Genomic DNA, 23,900 nt, shown 5'->3' on the forward strand with positions numbered 1-23,900 from the left:
CGGATTGAGTGGCGACTGGTTGCTGGTGTTAGGGTATCAAAAACCCTAAATGTCATTGATCTATATTGTTGGATAAGTTTATATCGTATAATTAGGGGTTACGGCGTATGGCTTGAGATGAAACCCTAATCGAGTTCTGGGTCAACTACTTAAGCCTTGAAATTGGGCTACAGTCGGACTAAAACCGGGTGGGCTGTTGTAATCCATTGTAATGGGTTGTGGCATTGGGTTATTTGTAATTTGGGCTTGTATATTGGACCTGCAAAATTTTAAAATATTATATTAGTATATTTTATTTATAATAATAATAAGTAATAATAATAATTATAATAATAATAATAATAATAAAATCCGAACAAAAACGGGTGTCTACAGTCATATTTTCTCTCTCCTTTTGTTTTCTTCTGCTCCATTATTGAGCTTGGAGCTTTATTTATAGGCTTCAAACTTTTTGTAGAGAGTTCTGATTCGTATATAAGGAAGTTAAGATTCATATTCCTTAATTCATAAACTTCAAATCCAGCTCAACAGCTCCAAAAATGGAAATTTTTAATAAAATTGGTATTTTGGTTAGATTTAAGAAATGAAGGATTTCTCAACCTATTTTCCATTCTCCTTTTCATTTCTAAGTTCATTTTTTAGATTCTCAGTAGTTAAGATGTTATTATGATTCATATATTTTATTGGTTAAGTGGAAATAGAGGTTGGAGGACTATACATGACAATAAAAACAATGAGAAGGTAGTATAGATGTAGTTAAAGGTTTCATCTTGCTTGGAAATAATGTGTAATACACCTAAAAGTTTGAAGTGCTTTATAAAAAAATGTGTTTGTCTAATGGCTTAATATGGTGTGTAGTGTGTTTATGATATCACACCGTGGTTATGTTGGATTATTGAAAAAAGGTGTTTTTATGTACTTAAGTTTTGTTGAGGATAATAATATGTTATTTAGTGTGTAATATGAGTTTGAGGGGCTTAGGGTTGAGTTTGAGGGGGAATATTTTTTTAATTTAACTTATGTGTTTTAGTTAATACTACAACAAAATATGTTTTTAGCGGCTTTTTCAGTCCTTTAGCTTCGTTTTTAAGCGCTGTTAAAATCTTTTTCGATACTAGAAAAGCCGCAAAATCATCGGTAAAGAAAATGCAACAACAGTTAGCGGCGTTTGTGAACAAAAAAATACTGCAAAAGGTCAAGATCTATAGAGGCGTTTTAGAAACTACCGCTTTAATATGTTAATATCTTTAGCGTCATTTTTGAAACAAATGCCGCAAAAGAACAAGCTATGTAGTGGCGCTTTTGGAACAAAAGCTGCTAAAACCTTGTCTGTAGTGGCGTTTGTTTTATCAAACGTCGCTATATGTTCTGATATGTCCAAAACACCGCAAATATGCCATTAGTGACGTTTCTTCACAAAACGTCGTAAAAGACTGTGATTCTAGTGCATTTGTTTACAAATGCCGCTATGATTAATTCATTTTCCATATATTATTTTCTACTCTATATTACATAATTTTAATATCATGTAACATTATATAATTAACATTAAGGTTAATTTAATTACGACATAAATTATGTAGAAAAATATGTACAACAACAAAATAAATTAAAGTTTATAAACATTAAAATTAAATGTAATTTAGTTTAACATTGTTCATTAGAATTTAGTCTAGGTTTTTTCTCTTTCAATTAAAAAAACATTGTTCACTAAAATTTAAAAAAAAAAAAACATTCTTCAAGTGGCAATTTTGAGTGGCAATTTTGAGCATCAATATGCAACATCAGTTGATTAATACTCCATCTGACTTTGAGTATTCAACTGGGAATGTAAATTAGCAACCTGCAAAAGGAAATGTGTTAATTAGTTCCAGAATATGTGCAGCAAAATCAAATGATAAAAGAGAGACACGATTAACTTTTCTCTATCAGCAAATGCAAATACATATTATTTTATCTAGAAACAACTTGGATTTCAGCTTACAATGAATTTTCACGTGCACTCACTTTGAACTAATGGAAACTAACTTTGAAAAAATAAACATATCTTTTATGAATTTACAGACAACAATAACTAACCTGTTTTAGATAATCATGTAAAAACATTATATGATCTTCAGTCTCAACATCATTTGCCACACACTGCCTTTCTCAATCACTCCACGTTTCAAGTATCTATGCAGTATAATAGAAATAAGAAAAGTGAGTCGTGTGAATCAAAAGAAACAACAAGATTACGTGAAAAAACAGTTTATTTATTATCTCACAAAAGCAATCACAAACTAAAGCACAAAAATAAGGATGGAAAATAAAATCAAAGTGAAACCAAAAAGACAAACGAAAACAACACAATAAATCTAGAAGGCATTTCAATCAGTAACTGTAAAGCCTCTTAACCTTACCCCAGCATAATGTCGAGAACGCCTTGCAATGAGAGTCAGGAAAATATTCCCGTGAGAACCTGAATTAGTAAGAGAGAGAACGTGGAATAATTAGCTTATAATAAAAACAACGAAGAAATTTCTAAATGTTCAATTCAGCAAATGGTACAAGTACAAAAAAAATATCAATGGATCTGAATGAGTTCAGCACATGATTGTGGAATGATTCAGATTTCAAATTGCTAAAAAGCAACTAGAATTGACTTTTTAATAAGCTAAATCAGTTCTTTCTTTACCAATATATACCTCAACTTCTAGAACGCTCATCCAGTTCCCTATCATATCCTTGTTAGAGTTTTACATACAAGTTAATTAAAAAAAAAAAACTAGCACCACTTTTTTAACCAACTCTTGCCACACAAAATTCCTAATTTGAGTGTTCCTAGATCACACAAATCACCAAAACATCCAAACAATCCGAAGAAATAAAACCTTGGGGAAAGGCTCTCGGTTTAGCTCAAAACGCAAATCCTAGTCTACGAATCTTTTGACTAAGATAAGTAGCACTCTGATTTAGAATGTGATGAGAGCATTTACTATTGGTTGTCTATTTTCTTTCTAGACTGATTTGAGAAGGCAAACAAGAGGGAGCCATTTCGGCTATCACAATAAAAAGGTTATCATGCAACAAATATAGGACCGGTTTCCATTAAACAGAATGAACATATTAATTGAAAAAGCACATCAAATCCTACATAGCTGATAGTTTGGGGAGAAGGCAGAGGTTTTACTATCAAGGTTTAAGCAGATGTCTAGTAAACTTAAGCTAAAGATAGCGATCAAGCAACAACAATAACAAACTTAGAACCAGATAAAAACAACAATCACAAACCAATGAATGATAAAAAACACCATCACCAGCTAAAGAGCGACTCAATTAAGGCCTATATAAAGCATTTACATAAGAAAAAATGAATGAAAAAAGAGAACTATTCATACCATCTTTGAAAGCAGATAATGCTTCCTGATCCTGCACAAATTCAAAGATAATTAAGTTTCAGAATAATGCAGCGACCCATTTATACATGAAAGACCTAGGAGTTGAAAATGGATGGCTATAGCCCCTACAACCACATAAACAATGAATACTAAACATCATAAGCTTCCCCTGTAACCATATCTAACAACATCAATGCAAGATATTCTTTATCAGTGAATCAGATTGTACTGACCATGTCCGAAAGCACTAAAAACATTCCAGTTTTCGATTGGATAACTAATTACTTTAATGAAGTAATCCCTTCAAGACAAAGAAAATAGAAAATAACTTGGGCTTAAGTTGGTAGGTGCATCCTAAACTTTATTTTAATAAGATATTAATTGTTTAATCATAATGAGCCCATACCAAAGGTGCCAACAGGATTGTAGACAAGTCTATCGAATTTGATCAAGTCAACAGGGAAAGAAACTGGTAATTATTTGATACACAGACTGTAAAATTATATATGAAAAGTTCTTTGTTTTGGGTTGGGGATGAACCGTGAATATTATTGCTTGGATGATCAAATATTGTTCAATGCAATATTGTATTACTTAGTCAACAAATACGTTCCAGGAGCTTCATACATACCTATAGGGAGAATGGATAGTGTGCTTATAACCATGTTGCTCCATGCCTGCCCTATGGAATTCCTCTACTACTGGCTTCATAGAGCACTGCACCATCATTATCTTTACTCTCGTTACCATTCTCATCACGATTCCTCAATTGTCACCGAACCTATTTCTTGTAAGTACCTCTCCTTTTAAACAATTTGAGCTTTGAACTGTAATAATATAATGAATGTCGGTGTCGCATCTGTGATACATCCATTTGCAGAGCTCGTAGCATACTATGCCCTGTTCACAATACCAATGTTGACAATAGCTCTAAATGGAACTGCATCCATCGTCTCTGTTGCTGGCTACGTCACTTACATCGACTTCATGAACAACATGGGACACTCGTTCCGAATTGGGTCTTCTCCATTTTCCCTCCTCTCAAGTACCTAATCAACACTCCATCGTATGTCCTCTCTCTTCCCTTTCGTAATCAAATTCCTTGGTACTTGCCGTGAACAAATCAGTAAAACTGCAGAAACTCTTTATATACAAATGTTTACTAGTTTATTTAAGGAAATTGAATCTCTAAATTCAATAATAACATAAATCAAACAGAAAAACTACAGAAAATCAAAAGAAATCAACATGAAAAATTGAAACAAGATTGAGGTAGAGGAGATATGTAATTACCTGGATAGTAGAGTTCATAAAGTTGATCCACATCTGAGAGAAAGGGGGAGAAAAGAGCTTTAAACAGGTAAACGGGAAAGAGGAAAGCATACGAAAGATTTACCAAAAATCAAAGCACGAAGGATGGCGGCGATGGAAAATCCAGCAAAACCTAACTTGGATTGACATCCAGATGCATTGTTGAAAGGGGCAGGGGAACCAATTACTTCTTGAAATGAAAGATACAACAGAAACCCTAGATTTTGACGATGAGAAGAACCAATTAGTTTAGAGTTTTGATTACGGTAAGGTAAGACTCTTACCAATCCAGATGATTGAGGTCTCTGATCACCTCCTATTGAGTCAGGCAGACGTTCCAAAATGCTGACTCGCATGTTTTTTTTTTAAATGTGAACGAAGAAAATCTAAAATAAGTAGAAAACAGATCATATGATGAACAATAATGGCGTTTGTTAAAAACATCACTATGCACAAATCGTACTGTGCGTTTTTAATTACGAACACCACTAATTATCTAAAATATTGTGGGGTGTAATAAAAAAAATTCACTATGAGCTCTATTGCGACGTTTGTTGAAAAAAACACTACTAAATTATAAGTATTTAGCGGCATTTTTAACGCCACTAATATTACCATTTAGTGGTGTTTCTTTTATAAATGCCGCTATATGTAAAAACTTATCATGTTTACTCTCAAAACACCGTTAAAAATGCCGCTACAAACTTATTTTTCTATAGAGTTAGTAGTTTCAAAATTATTAGATTACAGGGTCAAAAGTATCAACATTCTAGGCCTAAATGCTAAAAAAGCGATTTTATTAGTATGAATTTGAAGACTCATGTTAATAATATGATCTCATGGTTTCAAATTTGAACCTTAAAGCTAATTTCGAAATTGGACCTCACAATGACCCTTAATAAAAATCTTATTCTTAGCCTTAGTAATAATATTTGGGATTATCCCTTAATAATAATAATTGGTTAATAAGTATTGGTATCCATAAGGGTTAATAGACCTAGTAGCAATATATTCTTAGTAGCTCTTAGTAGTAATGGTTGTTTAATGGGATTGGTGATAGGACCTACTATGTTTATTGATACGTCTTAGTGGCAATGTGGTACATGATATGGTTAAAGGCCACGAGGCTGTCATCACATGTAATGGGTGAGGAGGAGCATGAATTTTGTCTCTTAGATTTGGCACTTATGACATTTTCTGACATAATTAATATAATCAGTTTTCATTGTTGACCAATAATACCCTGATCTCATCATCTGTCTAACCAAAGCAAGTCTATTAGCATGGGTACCACATACACCCTCATGCATTTCTTCAATGATCGTTTAAACTTCATTGGAATCCATACATCTCAGTAGAAATTGATATGAGTTTTTTCTATACAAGATCCCACCATTCAGTATGTATTCGACAATCATTCTTCTAGTAGTTCTTTTATCATCCTTAGTTACCTCCTCATGATAACTTTAATACATGATATACTACAAGATATGATAGTATCAGGGATTTTCATATTCTTCTTCCTTAATGTTATAACAATGAGCTGGGTACTCATAAGAATACATATCAATGAGCCTCATACTTGAATGTTCATTTACTTTAAATGTAGCTGCTAAAGTGGCCAATATCTTCCATTTGATTCTCTTCTCTGGAGAGATAATTGAATATCACTTTCTCAAATTCTTCAATCAGTTCCATGACCAATTTACGGTATTCCACGAGCTTATGATCTTTTGTTTCAATTTACCTCTGGGTTGATAAATCACTAAAGTTGAATCCCCATACACCTTAAGTGTCTTCACTTTGCGCTCGATAGCAGCTCTAAGACCCAAAACACAAGCTTCATATTCAGATATATTGTTTGTATAGTCAAAGTTCAAACGACTGGTAAAAGGATAGTGATCTCCTTTGGGAAAAACCAGAATTGTCCCTATTCCATTCCTCAATGCATTTGAAACACTATCAAAGTTCAACTTCCAGTACTTGTAGAAATGCTTGATTCTTCTACCAAAATAGCCATCAAATCTTCACCAAGAAAATCAAAATTTAATGGTTCATATTCTTCATAAGCTCTACTTGCTATGAAATATGTTATATCACTCCCTTTAACTATTTTTTTGACTTATGTACTAGATATCAAATTTTGATAGTAGAATCTGCCAATGGGTAATCTTTCAGACGGAGTCTGTACACCCAATAAATATTTTAAATGGTTCAATTTAGAGATCAACCAAGTGGAGTGATACAACATATATGGTTTAAGTCTTCAAGTGGCCTAGACTAGTGTACAACATAACTTCTCAATTGGTGAATACCTCGCCTTACAATCAGTAAACTTTTTGTTGAGGTAGTAGATCACTCTTTTTTTCTTCTCATTATGGTCATGTTAACCCAATATATACCCCCATCGAATTCTCAAAGATTGGCAGGTTCAAAATTAATTGTTTGACGAAGATAGGTGGCATTAAGATTGAGTATTAGAAAAATACAATTTTACTGCTTCAAAGGCCTCTTGACAATCATCACCCTATACTTCTAGGTTATTTTTTCGAATGAGGTGAAAAATAAGATCATATTTCTCGGTCAATTAAGAGATAAATTATAGTTTAATCTTCTTAAGAAAATTTGAACTTCTTTTTGTGTTTGTGGGGATGACATTTTTTTTAATAGGTTTGACTTTTTCGCGGTTTATTTGAATCCCTTTCTTACTAACTACGAAGCCCAACAATTGCCCAGATGTTACCTCGAAAATACATTTATTCAGATTTTCAATTGTCATTTCCTCAATCTTTGGAAAAAATTTCTCAGCTTCTCAACATGTTCTTGCGTTGTTTTCTCCATGGAATTATATCATTAACATGAAATTCTATTTCTTAATGCATTATGCCATGAAAACAATGTCACCATGGTTCTTTGGTACATTGACCCTATATTCTTCAACCAAAACAGAATCACTTTGTGGCAAAACGTGCCCCACATGGTAACAAACATGGTCTTTTCCATATCTTCAAGGTGCATCTTTATTTGATTATAGCTAGAGAATCCATCCATGAATGAAAACATGGAATTTATAGTAGTATTATCTACTAGGGTGTCTGTGTGGTAAAGGAAAATTATCATTCGGACTTGTCCTATTGAGATCTTTGTATTCAACGTACATTCAGACTTTTTCATTCTTTTTTGGTACTGAGATGATATTAGCCACCCATTTAGGGTACTTAGCTACTTTAAAGAATCCAACATTGAATTGCTTCTTCACTTCATCTTTTATTTTAGTAGTATATCAGGTCTCATTATTGTGAGCTTTTGTTGTACCTATTTGCACTCTAGCTTTATTGGCAACTTATGTACCACTTTTTTTGTAATTAAACTTGGAATGTATTCGTACGACCAAGAAAACACTCTAACTTGGAATATTCCTCACCAGACCCTAAATTTATAATTTCTATCAGCTCTTTATGAGATAGAATTTGTTTGTCATTCCTGTCCATCATTTTCAATAGTTTAGAAGGCAAATCATATTCATTCTCATCATCACAATTCTTTATTTCCCTTTGACATATGGGCATCTCAAAATCAACCTCCAAGTCAGAGTCATCGACATTCATGCCATTGATATTTGGGGTCATGAAAAAATAACGAACGAGAATATATATTAACATATATACAAACGGGAGAGTTTATCCCATATTGAATAAATATAATAAAATATCATACACATATAATAGAAAATGAAAGAATGAATGAAAGAATGTTTACCATGTGAGATTTAAGGAAATATATCTTTTATTACAAATTAAAGACATATAGTTTAACCTTAGAATCACTTATTGCCATGGGTTTAGACAATAGGGAAAAGTTCTCGTGTATTACTCTAAAACATTTTTGTAAACTACATGTCGTTCCTTTACAATCCAATTGTTCAACACAAATCCTGGTAGAACAAGGTAAATTCGCACAACACTTTCTTCTTCTTCTTTATCCTCGAGGATGTCATTAATGCTCAAATCCTCCATGGCATCATCGACAACAAGCTTCTTCAGTGGCTGGCTTCTATGAAACATGTACCACTAGATAGAATATCTCATTAAGTGGTGGAAAAGTCCTCGACTCCCATTTGAGGTATTCTCCAGCCCACCTAGCTCTTCTACTCTCCTGACCCTTTTGGATTTATTTCAATTTCTCCTTTAGGTTTAGCTAATATCCTAAACCAAAGTGATCCCTTTTGGTGGATGAGGATATGACATTGACAGATCCCTAGAGACGCTTTCCAAAGTTTATTCTAACTCTTGCTCTTCTTCTAAGGGTTAGTTAAATTCCCATCCAAGAGCATCAAGCCATAATTTCAACATTCTTTTCTCTTCATCCATAAAGGTGGCATTGATGAACTCGAGAGATCTAAAGGAACACTTAAGGGCTTATTCATCCACCTCAGCGTATGGTATATTGGTAGAAACATATGCTACTATATACTCCTCGATGTAGATACATATCATCATTCATTTAATTATGAATTTTAGCTTATAGTGCAGTGTGGATAGAACATGCCCTCCTTGATAGATCCATGGTCTCCCCAATAGATAGTTATAAGTGGGCACGATATCCATCATAAGGAACTTAACTTTATATATAGATGGATCAATGGTTAGAGTGATGTTGATCTTACCCAAGACTTCTCTTTTTGTTTCATTAAATACTTGGACTACACTCTGACAATTCCTCATGTATGTGTGTTGTCAATAGGTAACTTTTTTAGGGTCACTAATGTCATTACATTTAGTGCAGAACCATTATCGATCAACACCCTTAGTAATACATATCCCTTACACCTGATAATAATATGGAGAGCTTTGTCACTACCGATCATTCTAGAGAGGATCTCATCATCGGAGAAGGAAATAAAATTATCTGTCTGGTTGTTGGTGACTAATATGTCTTACTTGTCTACAGATAAATTATGAGGTACAGAAGTTCGACTCAAAACCTTCAACAGAGCTTTTTGATGTACTTCAAAATTTAGCAAGAGAGCAAGCACTGAGATGCAAGAAACAACTTGTGTAACTGGTCAACAATGTTCTACACACTATACTTCAAAATTTAGCAAGAGAGCAAGCACTGAGATGCAAGGATGATTAGCATTGTATACTCCCCTTATGGAACCCTCGAATGTACAAATCTATGTTTCTTATTTTTTTTCTCAACCTCCTTGTAAAATGATCTCTTTTTCACCTATCATCTCTTGTACTAAGGCTCAAAATTTAGAACATTCTTGTATGTTGTGCCCCTCTTACTTATGATACTAAAAAATATTCTCATTATCAGATTATTCTAGTATTGAGCCCAGGACCAATAAACATATTTTGATCATCTGCTCCCAAACCCACTACATTGGTGACTTTACCTCGTTCACATCAGTTATGATCACTTTTCCTTTCTCCTCGGTGATGGCATTGACTTATGTACCTCTATGGGTTAGCAAAGAGTTATGAGCTATATTCGATTGTACATTATCTTCAAAGTTGATGACATTCTTTTCCATCAAAATCTAGATGATCTTCTTGAAGACAATATAGTTTTCATTCGAGTACCTTGAGACCCCTATGTGGTATCGTAGTGAACATTAATATCGTACCATTTAAGGTACAAGGGTTTTAGAGGTTATACATGGTAAGGTGACACTATATAGAGATTGGGTCAAACTGTAATTTTTTCATTTCTTGTCTTGATCCCCTTGAATCCTACCTAGCAGTATTTTGTATGGATGATCTTGATACCTGAGGTCAAGACATAACAATATTGTTGGAACAATTGGTAGTTACACACATTATTAACCTTATTATATTTCCTTCTAACTTGTGGTTTCATCCAATCTTCCACTCTTAACGATCATTTCTATAATCTCTCTAGATGTGACCAGATCGACAAAACTTTTAGATGAATTCCCTATTAGATTCCCTATAAAAGGAGCCCTTAAAGTGTTAACAAAAAGCATGTTTGTGTCATTATCCTCAAGTGGGGGATGAACTTATACATCACGTTTGTCCATCTCTTGGCATACTGCTTGAAGTTGTCATTCGATCTTTCTCAATGCTTTGTAGCATAATTCAATTATGCCTGATATCTTTTACATGTTTGTACTACTCTAGGAATGCTTTGGCTAAATCTTTCCATGAGCATATGTTAGTTCTGCTCAGCTGGTTATACTATCGTGTAGGAGAGATTGCTAAGCTTTCTTGGAAATAGTAGATTAAAAGTTGGTCATCCTCAATGTAGCCTGTCATTTTCCTATAAAACATCATGATGTGAACAAAAAGACATCTTCTGCCATCGTATTTTACAAAATCACATATATATATATATATATATATCAGAAACCAAGCTAAGCTTCAAAGCGTCAATTCCATAAATGTCACTATCATCTTTCATAGTCTTAATCTCTTCTTTCAACTACTTCTACTTCTCTTATATCTATTTGTCTCTAACCTAGCCTCTTCATCGAAATCCATGACACACTCGAATTGATACTTTTCTTGTTGCGAGCTCATTCTGTTCTAAGTTCATGGAAGTACCAGTTGGATTAATGTGCATTTTTTCTGTATGAACTGGGGTTTCTTGAGAAGCTTTGCCAAGAGTCAGTGTAAAACCTGGTGGGTAAGGTGGATCTTCTTTCATAGTTTTAGTTACTGGATCTTTTATATGCTCAGGGTTCTTTCCCCCAAGAAGACCGACAAATCTTTTGAACATGTCCTTTTGTGGCTTTAACATTTTCTCTTTTATATATACTTGCATATTTTTCATGTTTTCCTCAATTTCTTGCTGAATTTGGGAAAACTTATCATCTGTATTTCATGATTTTCATAAAGAATTTTTTAAAAAATGATTTAAATAGGGTTTCAAATTTTTCTAATTTATGCAATATTTGAATCATATTGATAAAATTGATTGGTTTATTGAGATATATTATGCATGCTTTTATTGCAGAAGGATAATCCATTCATCAAATTTTTTAGTTGGAGCTTTTGATTTTAGGTTTGTCCACCAAGTGTAACACCCCTTTCCCATATCCAACCCCAAACACGAGTCAGAGATGTTAAAAACATTAGGAAACAATCTACATTTGAAAACTGGTAAAATTTTGTTTCTTTCAAAAATTTACAATTCTTAACTTTAATTGTAAAATAAAATTTTCATATAAAATTAAAATATAATAATATTTTGACCTCTATTTGAAATTTGGTTTTAGGCATCAACTAGACAGTTCTATTATTTTTCATATCATAAATAAAACTAAATAAAACCATCTAATTTAAAATCCAATTACTTAATATTTAATACTACACATACTTATAATTTGCAGACATTTCTTACTCGTGTACATGCCAGCTAGAAACTTTAGAACACAATATGATGTCATCATTGTTACCTGAAAATATTCCTCGGTGATTGATGCCAAACTCAACTCCTTACCCCTCTCGCATTCTTTTACCTACGCATGAAAATCATCACACGCTGAGTATACACTTAGTGAGGCAATCATAGAAATATTCAAAGCAATGCAACACATAAATGAAATGACTAACAATATTCAATGTATTATGATACCTACATTCCAACCATGTCACCATATATCAACATGATATAAACCTGATATAAAATTTCTTACCAATATACTTGCCATTTATTCCATAAGCTCATAAGCTTTTTCACGTGTTTATCATTTATTAACCAATAAACCATAGCCCGAAATATAAACCTATGAGGACCCCATTATTCGAGTAAAATATATGCACCGTAGTACAAAACCTGCACTAATCTTACATTCTAGTGTTGATCCGGATATGACACATAAGGTTGTACCCACAACCTACACTAGTTTTACGCTCTAGTGTTGATCTGGATATGACACATAAGGTTGTGCCCATCACCTGTAATAAGTGTCCTTGCACACTATAGTGCTGAAACCTGTAGTTGCTGGACTCTATGGCATGCCATCAATACTACTGACCCTCAATGACATACTTGGGCATATTTATTTTATATATATTTATTTAATACATCCATGGCAAAGTATATTAATATAATTTCATATTGGGCAATTCATACCCGAAATAACATCATATATATATATATATATATATATATATATTCATAATAAACATCATATATAATAACCAGTGATCAATGCAATTTATACTCAATTTTTGACATATTTAGAATACGTCAAATATATGATAAATGACATAAATATCATGCTAATGTAGATAAGGTAAACGTATCGCAAGTCCTACCCGATGATGTATAAAGCATCTATGTATAATGTTATGCATGCCTTGCACTCACTTTGAAATTATGAACAAGTCAATATAAGACTCACTAAGCTTAAACTTAATCCTTCGCTTTCAATTTGGTTTGATCCCAATTTTTATCCCAATTTCATATTCTGGTAGTTTGCACTACCTTCAAAGAAATATTATTATGTATTAATATACACACTTAAAAATTATTATGTTTATACCACTGGAAACCATACTCAAATATGAATCCAACCATATAAGGAAATCCTTCTAGTTCCATTTGTACAATTTATAGGGAATTTTCAAAGTTGACTTATATAAGTTGTTTTGAGTAGAATTTGCTGCCCTATTTTCTAACCTATCATCAATTAAAAATCCATATATTTTTTGTATACATCTCGAAATCAGTTTCCGTTTATTTTAAATACAACTAGACTGATATACAAATCCAATGGTATAAAAATCATCCCATAGTCATTTCTGTAGAATTTATGGTGATTTTCTAAACTTACTGTTCAGAACACAAATCTAGGCACATTTTTTCAGCTTATTCACTAATTCTATTAGCTCACCAAATACACATGTATGCATAAACCACAAATCAACATATAAACTAGGAGTCACTTCTTACCATAGTAATTCCGTCACTGGCTCATCGCAAGCTAATGTTCGTTTGATAACATAAGTACAAATTAAATTTGCACTCACCTGGTGTCCTTTACTTGTAAACCTTCCTTAGATATTCACATTTCATCCTTAAATTTCTCCTCATCTTTAATAATGTTTGATATTGATTTCAAACACACAATCTAAATGAGCATCATTACAAAATATATACAAATTCAAACCACATGTTAGAATCTTACTAACATATGCATACATTAGAAAATAAATTCCTAAAAATCTTCTGATGCTCATTCGATACTAATTTCATGTCACAACGTAAATTTTGACCTTAAGACTTCTAATTGACCAATCAAATTCCTTTTTATCCAAATTTCACATAACATTTCACTTAAGTTCCCAACTTTTCCATATTGCGATTTGAACCTCAACTTTTACCAACTTCCCAAAATAATCCAATTTCACATCCTAACTTCAATTTCAACACTCAAACATTAATTTCCATCATAGTACAACAACTATTGCACATTTAATGTTAACCCACAACTTTTCCACAATTATCAAATGGGTCCCCCAATATTCATAAAATTATAAAAGGGTCCCTATAACTTTCCAAGGCTTGAAGAATCCTTCCTACTTCATTTTCAACCCTTACATAATTTTTTTATAATTTTTCTCACTTTTTAAAGCTTAGGTCGTATATCAAGAGTGTAGGGTTTCATGATTTCACTTGATTTAATTTGATTTGAGCATGAAATCAACCTCTATTCAACATTTCAAAACTTTTACAATTAAACCCCTAACTTAATTTCATCAAATCACATCTTTCCCCCAAATTTAAGGTTAGGTTGAATCTTATATACACATGTATAGGTGGTTTTAATCATCAATCAAGCTTAGAAATTAATCTACAACCTCAATAACCTTAAAATGCATAATCAATTCTTAAAACCCTAACATGAACATAAACTCTAGAATTTGGGATCTTTGAACTCAAGTAAAATTAGCATGAAATAATGGTACCAAATGATAGCGTTTTTCAAATAGAACAATTTTCTATTTCACGGCTCGATCCAAAATCCAAAAGAAATTGCTCAAAAATGAAAAATAATTTTTTTTACCTAGTTCATAAAGAGCACAAAATGTAGGCTTGAATATGAGCTTGTCTTATGAAATTTCTAATTAATTTCATGTTAATTTATTATTTATTAAGCTTAAATGAATTTAAAATTCGTTTAATGTGAAATGACAATTTTACCATTAATGAATCCTCATATTTACATTCATACCAAGCCATATAACCCTTATAATCTTTCCAAAGTCAAATATGGATAAAATATTATACCCTTTACCATTTTATCTATGCAACTTTCTTAAAATTTCAATCTTCCCACTTTAATCCAACGGTCCAAATTTAACATGGAAATTAATTCTCAAATAAAATGATCCATATTATTTTCCATCATTTTAAAATGTGGAAATAACATTTCTAAGATTAATTTAATATCATTCAGTTTTCTAAAATTTTTTATTCAATTCAATTTACCGAATTTTATCGGACTTTAACATTTCCTAACTTTTAACGTAAAATCCGGATCAAAAATTTGATTCCCACCAAAACGTCATTTTTAGGGGGTGAATTATTCATTTACTGGGTCAAAACACTTAATTTTTTAAAATTGTACATTTGGTCCCTAAACTTTTTAAAATTGCACTTTTGGTCCCAAAACTTTTCTAAACATTATATTATGGCACTAAACTTTTAAATTTTACATTTTGGTCACTAACCAAAATTTTGGGGTGTTAGACAAAATTCCCAAATGAAAATTTTACTTTTCTAGCCACTATTTTTATTCGCAATGCCTCTTAGAATAAACCTCAAGCGTCTTAGGACTAGTGGCACTACTCATACGGGTCAATCCCCCAACTTCGCAAGCTTTAATAATGTTTATTTTAGGGATTCTGATGCCCTTAATATTTTCAATCAATTTTATATGATGAAAGTCCTTCAAATTGAGCCTACTATTGATCCAAACTTTCTTAGGTCATGGTATATCAATTCAATCTTTGAAACTTTTATCTTGTTGGGTTGTTTAGACTTAGTTTGCACTCCTCCCAAGGTGAATCCAAACCTTGTCGTGCATTTTTTTTTGAAATGGTATCCTAGTCCATGAGAAAAATTACATTAACAAGGTCATTAAGATTGAGTCGTACCTTATGGGAAAAACGTTTACTCTTAGCCCCTCTTCCATTTCTACCTATTTAAATATTAATAATGATGGTCCCTTCAAGAAAAATTCATATGTTCAAATAGAAATATTTTAAAATGATAGCCCTGCCTTAATAGAGTTCCCCGATTGTCTTCTCTTGCTCCTCAATACGTGGTTTTTCGCCTTTCTAGTGGTAAAGCAACCAATATGTGTGTTTGGGATTATTGGTGGTTTTATCATGTCAAGAATAATATTCGTCCTAATTTTGCTATGATCATATTTTTAGAGTTTGTTGATGTTGTCTCAAAAGGGGGAATTACACCAAAACTCTTTCATATGGTTATATACTTAGTTTGATCTTTAGGGAAAAACTTAGAGTGTCCATCTCCTTTGACCCTCCCATCCCTCTTGTTAGTGTCATCGAACTCAAATCGACCCACAAGACCAATTGGGAATTTGATGAAGATTCTAATGAATGGGGTCCTTATCGAAGACAACTCTTAGACAACATTGAGGAAGAAGGAAATGAATTGAATGAGTCGTCGGTGCCACCACCTCAAGAGGAGATCTCTATGAAGACCATATATGACTATATGGTTCAAAACTTGGTAACTTGAATGATCTTATGGCCGCTATCCAGAAGAATAGGCATTCTTATATTGCTTTTAGGACATTTGCATTTTGACTAGGCTTATGCACTTTATGGATTTTTTTTATTTTGGAACTTTTGCTTGAATTACTCTTGATTTGATTTTATGCTTATAAACTTCATTATTTTATGTTAAGCATAATTTGATTTTCTCTTTATTGTTGAATAATTGATTTCCCTATTACACTAACATATTTTCTTTTATTAAGCTTAATTTGATTTTGTTATAACAAAAAAAAAAAAAGGGAGAGAAATATGTGTAAGTGTAAATTTGCTTCTAGCCAAAAATATTTTTACTAAGGGGGAGATTTTAGTTTTCACAAATTATTTTAAAAGAAAATTTTCACAAAGGGTTTTGTTATATAAAAAATGGGGAGATTGTTGAACCAATATTTGATTTTGACATGACATGATTTTCAAATATTTTAATTTGTTAAAATTTGCATTTTGTAAATTCTAAGAAAATTTGTAATAAAATAATTTAAGTGATTTTTAATTATGAAAAATAACCTTAAGTGTTTTTAGATCATATTATAACTTATAAACATTTTTTTAAGCTAAAAAATATTGATTTTTGCCCAAAAACCTCCCCCAGTCTCGAACCCACAAGTCAGTCTCGATACCAAAATCCCAGTGAGTTTTTCTAGTATCGATACTATGGTGTTGGTATCAATACTGGTAGGTTAGTATCGATACTCACATGAACAGTGTTGATACTGAGATTTAAACAACTATAAATTTGACCATTAGGGCTCTCGGTTTCTATACCCACTATCTGGTATTGATACTAAATGTGCATGTGAGTATTAAATGCTCAAAATTATTGAAGCTAACGACTCTAATCAGCCACCAGCAGCTCCAAACAACTTGAAGGATGTTAGAAGACATAAAATAGACCAAGATTCAAAAGGAGAATAACAAAAAAAAAGTAAACTGTAAGATCAAACCAACATCAAAAGAGTTTGAGCTAAAATTGTCATATTGTTTCTAACACACTTGTGAGCTTCTTTGTTTATTTTTTCTTAACCGTGATTTGGGTAAGTGCTTAATTTATTGCAAACTAATTTTCCTTTGTAAGATTTTCTTTGATTTGCTAAATTTGTAATCCCTCTTATAGAGAGAGAGTAAGCAAGGTTTTGAGATATAAACTTTGTGTGTTGTTGTAAGGTTATATCTTGTCCTCAAATGTTAGCAAATCTAGTTGATTTGAGAAATCCTTAGTGTAGATGCTAAGGTAGTGGATGTAGATTGGTTTAGAAGTCGAATCACTCTAAATTCTTTGTACAAAAGTTTTAATTTTGGTTGCTTTCGCCATAAATTTTTGAAATGCCAATTCACCCCCTCTTGACATATTTCGGTTGTTCGTAAGAGCTAACGATGTGGGATATAAGTTTTTCATTTTCTTTTTCCTTTTCTTACACAATTCACAAGTACCCTACTTTGAGAATCAATTTCTCGTTCTTCACTCAATCGTTTTGAGCATATGAGATATCATTGTAAAGATCTCATGGAGTAGAATATGAATCTATAAATTCATCATTTGAATCTCCACCTTTACCTATTGAAAACATGGCTAAAAATTTTCAATTTATCAAAATTTTTCCAACAAAATATTGTTATAAACATGTCTCTTCGGTGTTAAAATTGAAAACAAACATTTAATGTGATCTCATATAATAACATTTTTAGTCCTTAAAAATTATATATGTTATTAATTTTTTCTCGGTTCAAAATAATTCAATAAATTTAACCCTTCATATTTAAAACTTCAATAAATTCAACCTTCTTTTACGATATTATCAAAACAAACAAAACATTGAATCAAGACAATAGTTGGTTAACTGTATTTTGTCATAAGGCATCAACAAATTATTATAAAAATATTATTATTATATTAGAAAAGTAATAGAAAATTAATATAACTTTCTTAAAGGAAGAACAAGTGATTTAAGAGAAGAACAAAAACTGGAATGATGAATATTTTAAATATAAATAATTAAATTTATTAAGTTGTTTTGAATTATGATAAAATTTGTAAACTATATAAATTTTAAGGATAAAAATATTGTTATATTTGATCACATAAGTATTCATATCTAATATTTAACGACTAATGACTTGCTTTTAATAATATTTTAATTTAACAACTAATGACTTATTTTTAATAATATTTAATGGATAATGGCATGTTTTTAATAATATTTTAATTTAGTTATATGTTTGTAACTTTTAGAAGAAAGTGAGATGTTTGCAAAATTTAGAAGAAAATTGTCTTGCTTATTACTAAACTCATAATTAAATGACTTAAACTGTAATTTACTCAATTTAATTCTACTTTCTAATTTAAAAAGGGTAAAGTATACTAATGGTCCCTTGACTATAAGGTGTTACTTTATTGAGTCCATTGATTATCAAATGTTACAAAATGGTCCCCCAACTATAGAATGTTGCTTTGTGGAATCCCGATACTATTAAAAGTTACAAAATGGTCATTTGACTATTCATTATGTTCCAAATTCATCATTTTCCGTTAAAAATTTGATGACAGTCTAAGCTGAACGTTAATCTACTATATGAGATATTATAAAATTTAATCCCAAAATATTAAACGACTATCATATCTCATACTAAAAATTAACATCCATATCAGACTGACATTAATTTTTTTTATAAAAAATGACGAGTTTGGAACATAATGAATAGTTGGTGACCATTTTGTAACTTTTAATAGTCGAAGAACTCAACAAAGCAACATCCTATAGTCAGGAGATCATTTTGTAACTTTTGATAGTTGGGAGACTTAACAAAACAATACCATATAGTCGAGAGACCATTTGTACTTAACCCTTTAAAAATTCAAGTTTAATAATTAATATCATTAAAAATTATTAGATTCAGAACCATCATACCATCATATTTTATGATCACTAAATTATTATTATTATTTTAAATTTTAAAATGACATATTAATAAATTTGGTAGAAAATTTTGAAAAAGCTTTGATTCCACCCCGTTATTATTTTTCATTATTATCTAATACTTATTTGATCTTTATTTACAATAGCTTTCGCGTCTAATGAATGGATCCTAGCACTTTTGAACGGTGATGATCAATGCATTGGATGTTAATGGATAAATGTTTGAGGTATTAACAACTGTATTTGGATTTTTTAAATCTAAAAAACAAATGGACTAAATTATAAGACATAGAAATAAAAGACTAAATTCCAAATGTGCACAAACTTATAGGGACTTGGAAGCATATTGTAACTAATATAATGTCTACTTAAAAGCTTAGTCCACTATGATCTCCAAATTACCACTAACATTATGAAATGATTATTGTCTCCTCCAAGCGAGATAACGGATAACCCCTTCTCGTCGTCCCGAGAAACCCTAAACCTTACAAGCTAAAGGTATTTTGATTCAGTTTTCTAGGGAAAATAAAAAACAATAATGGCTTCGCAAATGGCGATCTTGACCCGAACCCGAATGCTGCACCGGTTAAACCAAATCAAATACATTTCCACCTTCTCTGCCCTTTCTCAAGAACCTCAACTCTCGGAGTCGACTCCCTTCACCGAAACTCAGACCACCCCTCTCCCTCCCAACCCAGCCTCCGGCAGCCCTCTCTACCATGAAAATTGGCGGAACCCTAACGCAGCCCAAAATTCAGCCTCCCTAGCTCAATCGCTTGTTCCCCTCGGCGGACACCGGATTCAGTACCTTTCCCAGTCCATGGACGCGCCTGCTTTGATGAATCTTTTCGCCGATTTGATGACTCAGCAACGTTGGACCGATATAAAAGAGCTTTTTGAGTCCTGGGTTCGATTGCTGGATAAGAATGGGAAGCCCAATAGGCCTGATGTGAATCTTTATAATCATTATTTGAGAGCTAATTTCATGATCGGAGCAACGGCCGGGGATTTACTCGATTTCGTTGAGCAAATGGATGATTTTGCGCTTGTTCCCAATACAGCGTCGTTTAATTTGGTTTTAAAGGCTATGCATCAGGCTAAGGAAACTGTAGCTGCTGAGAAATTGCTTGAACGGTTAGTTGTAGCACTGTACTTTTCTTCTTTTTTTTGCTTTCTCTCTCTAAAGTTACCCTTTGCTTAAAAGTTTCAGAAATACTTCATTTTGAGTTAGTAAATGAAATTAGAATAAAAAAATCCTCATTTTCTGTTGAAGTTTATTGCTTTGCATTCCGCTGATATGAGCGTGGACTTTGTTGTAAGATTCTCTTTTTTTTCCCCACTATTTTTATTGTATTGAGAATTTGAATCCTTTATATTTGAATGTGTCTCTGTTATGGAGTTGGAGATTTTGTGTTGTGTGGTTGTCTTTGGTTGAGGGTTTATAGTTTATGGTGGATGTTGTTTCGGTGAAACTTTACTGATATTACTTGAATTAGAATTGGAACACAAATGATGGTGGCGATATTTATTTTTGAAGATTTAAATTCCTTCTATCAATTTACTTGCTTGGAAGGATATCCATTCATTTAAAATAGGAACTCAATTGCCTATGTAAGATACCGCTTTAAGTTTACTGGAACTACCTTCAAAACTCATTTGATATTAAAATGATATTTTTGCCCTTCACTTTATACCAATCAGGATGTTGCAAGGTGGAAAGGAATCTCTGCCTAATGATGAATCTTATGATTTGGTTATTGGACTGCTGTTTGAGATGCAACAGATTGAAGCAGCCTTGACTCATATAGATAAGGCTTTACAATCTGGTTATAAGTTGTCTATGAAAGTATTTACAGAGTGCGTAGCATGCTGTGTCAAAGAGGGGCGGCTTGATACTTTGGTTACTGTCATTGAGATGTGTAAGGTATATGACTCATATAGTTGGCTAAATGTTGTTTTGAGTATGGAAATTGTCTTTGCGCAGTCTTTGATTGTTTGACTTTTTTTCTTGGGTCTTATCAGAAAATGGAGCAGAATAGAGCTCTTTATCCAAATTGGGGTTTGTGCAACTACCTTGCAGAAGTTGCTATGCAAGCAGACAACAGCAAGTTGTTATTTTATGCTTTGGAATTTATGGCCAAATGGATTGCTCGAGGCGAAAATGCAAGGCCGCCTTTCTTACTTTCTGTAGATGAAGGATTAATTGTCTCAGCACTTGCAACTGCAGGTAGGACCTACAGTTCAAACCTGTTGGATGCATCTTGGGCAATCCTTCGGCGCTCATTGCGTCAAAAAAAGGTGCCTAGCCCTGAATCTTTCCTGGGGAAGATATATGCTCTTGCATCATTGGGGAATCTACAAAAGGCTTTTGGTACGTTGCATGAGTTTGAGACTGCTCATGGGAACTCCGTTAATGAAGCAGAAGATATGTTTTCACCTTTTACTTCTTTAAATCCATTGGTTGTGGCTTCCTCCAAGAAGGGTTTTGAGACATTGGATTCAGTATGTGCTTTTATACTTCCAATTATTTTCATTCCGATAAATCTGTTGAGTCAACCATTATTTAATAATTTGGTGATTTTGATATTAACTGAGAAAAAGAAATTAGCATCAGAATTTATATTTGCACTTTTTATTTTTAAAAATTAATAATAAATGAATATCATAGAAGTCCCTTAAGCTTCCCTGTTGAACACTTAATTGAGCATTTGAATCAAATTAATTAAATCACTTGTCTTTTTGTTCTGAATTGTGTGCGTGGAAAGAAAAATGACTTTTGCTCCATCATTCTGTCCTTGCAATCTATGCATTTTCTCCTACATGCCTCAGCAATTATGTTTGATTCTATGTCTTTAGGTCAGTTTACCAGTATTTAGCAGTTATATGCATCATTGCAATGACAACTTTGTTCCAGGAAAATTATTTTTTTTATAAAAGATAAAAGCTGTTAGCCTGTTACGGTTGAACTTATGACCATCAATTATCGTCGTTCTTTTAAATTTTTTCATAAACCTAATCTTTATATAGTTTGCTCCTTGAAGTGGCTGTAGCTGATTTCATAAAATTGAAATATTCTCCTCAGGTATATTATCAAATTGAGAATTTAAGCCGTGCAGACCCTCCATACAAGTCTATTGCCGCTCTGAATTGTATAATTTTGGGTTGTGGAAACATATGGGACATTGAGCGTGCCTACCAAACATTTGACGCAATAAGTTCTTCTTTCGGGTTGACCCCTAATATTCATTCATATAATGCTTTGATCTATGCATTTGGAAAGGTGAAGAAGGTATGTATCTCACCCTCATATGCACATACTCTTGCAACAAGTACATTTGGATGCTTGCATGGGTTATCTTGAGCATGCAAAATGCTTGTATCCAGGATAAAATTTCCCCCCTCCCCCGAGCAAAAGCTGCTTTCTTGGGTTTTAAGTTTCAAATCTGAACCTAATGCTTCAAGTTAATGTATCCTTGCATGGCAGACTTTTGAAGCCTCCAGGGTGTTTGAACACATGTTGAGCATGGGTGTGAAACCCGATGCTAAGTCATATTCGTTGCTTATTGATGCTCATCTCATCAATCGTGATCAAAAAGCTTCTCTATCTGTAATTGATGAGATGGTAACTCTATTTCCTTTCTGATCGATAACATCAATTCTATCTTTGTGGAAAATATTATTTAAGGCCATTCACAATCATTTTTGCAGGTTACTGCTGGATTTATACCCTCCAAAGAAACACTAAAAAAGATCAGAAGACGATGCATGAGAGAGATGGACTACGAGTGTGATGATCAAGTCCAATCCCTGGCAAAGAAATTCAGCATTCAAATGGGCTCGGAAAACCGCAGGAGCATGCTTTTCAATCTTGACTATGGCACTGAATATGCGTCATAGGTAGGCTTTGTTGCTGTCTTATGGTATAAATACTTGCACGAGGAGTTCTGGAATGTTTTCTTATATTTTCTTAGGTTCGAGGAAGAAGGTTCTTGTAGTTGATTTTTTTACAATGTAATGCTGATGATATGAAGCCTTGACTTTTTACCGTAGAACTTCCGAAAATTCATTCCTTTTTTTTTACCAGAATTAATTGATCTCTTATTGCAGATTCTAGGATATTTATATTGGAAAAATCAAGAGTGCTGATTGGCATTCACCAAGTTCACTTGTTGCAAGTCCCAATAAAGTATGAACCCCTCCTATTTTTCACATTATTTGGTTTTTGTCACTTTTTGAGCCTTGGCAGGATAAATGTCAAGCTGTAACCTTTTTCCTCCCTGTATTACCCTTTCTGAGGAGTAGGAAGACAAAATGTTAAGAAATAAATATAGGACCTTCCAAATTATGTAGGAGCAAGGATTGAAAGCATAAAGTCGTCGTCTTTTTCACCATTTAATTTTATCCGGCTTGTTTTTCGAACCCTTTGAAGTTTAATGATAATTGATGTTACCAGTGTGCCCGAACTGATTGTAGAGGCTGCTTCTTTTATTTCTTGAAGAGGTAACTAAGGTTGT

General features: G+C 32.6%; 1 protein-coding gene and 1 long non-coding RNA gene across 4 annotated transcripts; one reads left to right on the forward strand and one right to left on the reverse strand.

Moving 5' to 3' along the window:
- Positions 1–1,757: 1,757 nt before the first annotated feature.
- Positions 1,758–5,040, reverse strand: LOC120122130. Of its 3 annotated transcripts, XR_005516050.1 has the most exons (7): positions 4,976–5,040; positions 4,674–4,908; positions 4,012–4,523; positions 3,381–3,411; positions 2,403–2,461; positions 2,080–2,175; positions 1,758–1,843 (listed from the first exon to the last, which is right to left on the reverse strand). It is a non-coding gene; the product is annotated as an uncharacterized LOC120122130 (long non-coding RNA). The 3 variants fall into 3 exon arrangements; XR_005516051.1 differs by having other exon boundaries at positions 4,012–4,512; positions 4,674–5,040; XR_005516049.1 differs by having other exon boundaries at positions 4,674–5,040.
- Positions 5,041–19,795: 14,755 nt separating this feature from the next.
- Positions 19,796–23,896, forward strand: LOC120121976 (pentatricopeptide repeat-containing protein At1g26460, mitochondrial-like). Its single transcript, XM_039141237.1, has 7 exons — positions 19,796–20,520; positions 21,088–21,310; positions 21,409–21,888; positions 22,469–22,675; positions 22,871–23,008; positions 23,095–23,283; positions 23,494–23,896. The coding sequence occupies exons 1-6, from the start codon at positions 19,925–19,927 to the stop codon at positions 23,281–23,283; spliced, it is 1,833 nt and encodes a 610-aa protein (XP_038997168.1). The 5' UTR covers positions 19,796–19,924; the 3' UTR covers positions 23,494–23,896.
- The last annotated feature ends 4 nt before the right edge of the window (positions 23,897–23,900 follow it).

Source organism: Hibiscus syriacus, unplaced genomic scaffold (assembly GCF_006381635.1).
Source record: "Hibiscus syriacus cultivar Baekdansim isolate YM2019G1 unplaced genomic scaffold, ASM638163v2 tig00110384_pilon, whole genome shotgun sequence".
Taxonomy (NCBI): domain Eukaryota; kingdom Viridiplantae; phylum Streptophyta; class Magnoliopsida; order Malvales; family Malvaceae; genus Hibiscus; species Hibiscus syriacus.

What these genes read in the sequence shown, in the direction of transcription:
- LOC120121976 (XM_039141237.1), top strand. Translation starts at nt 19,925, where the DNA reads ATGGCTTCGCAAATGGCGATCTTGACCCGAACCCGAATGCTGCACCGG. An exon ending in CTGTCATTGAGATGTGTAAG is followed by an intron (nt 21,311 to 21,408) that starts GTATATGACTCA and finishes GGGTCTTATCAG; the next exon opens with AAAATGGAGCAGAATAGAGC. An exon ending in CATTTGGAAAGGTGAAGAAG is followed by an intron (nt 22,676 to 22,870) that starts GTATGTATCTCA and finishes CTTGCATGGCAG; the next exon opens with ACTTTTGAAGCCTCCAGGGT.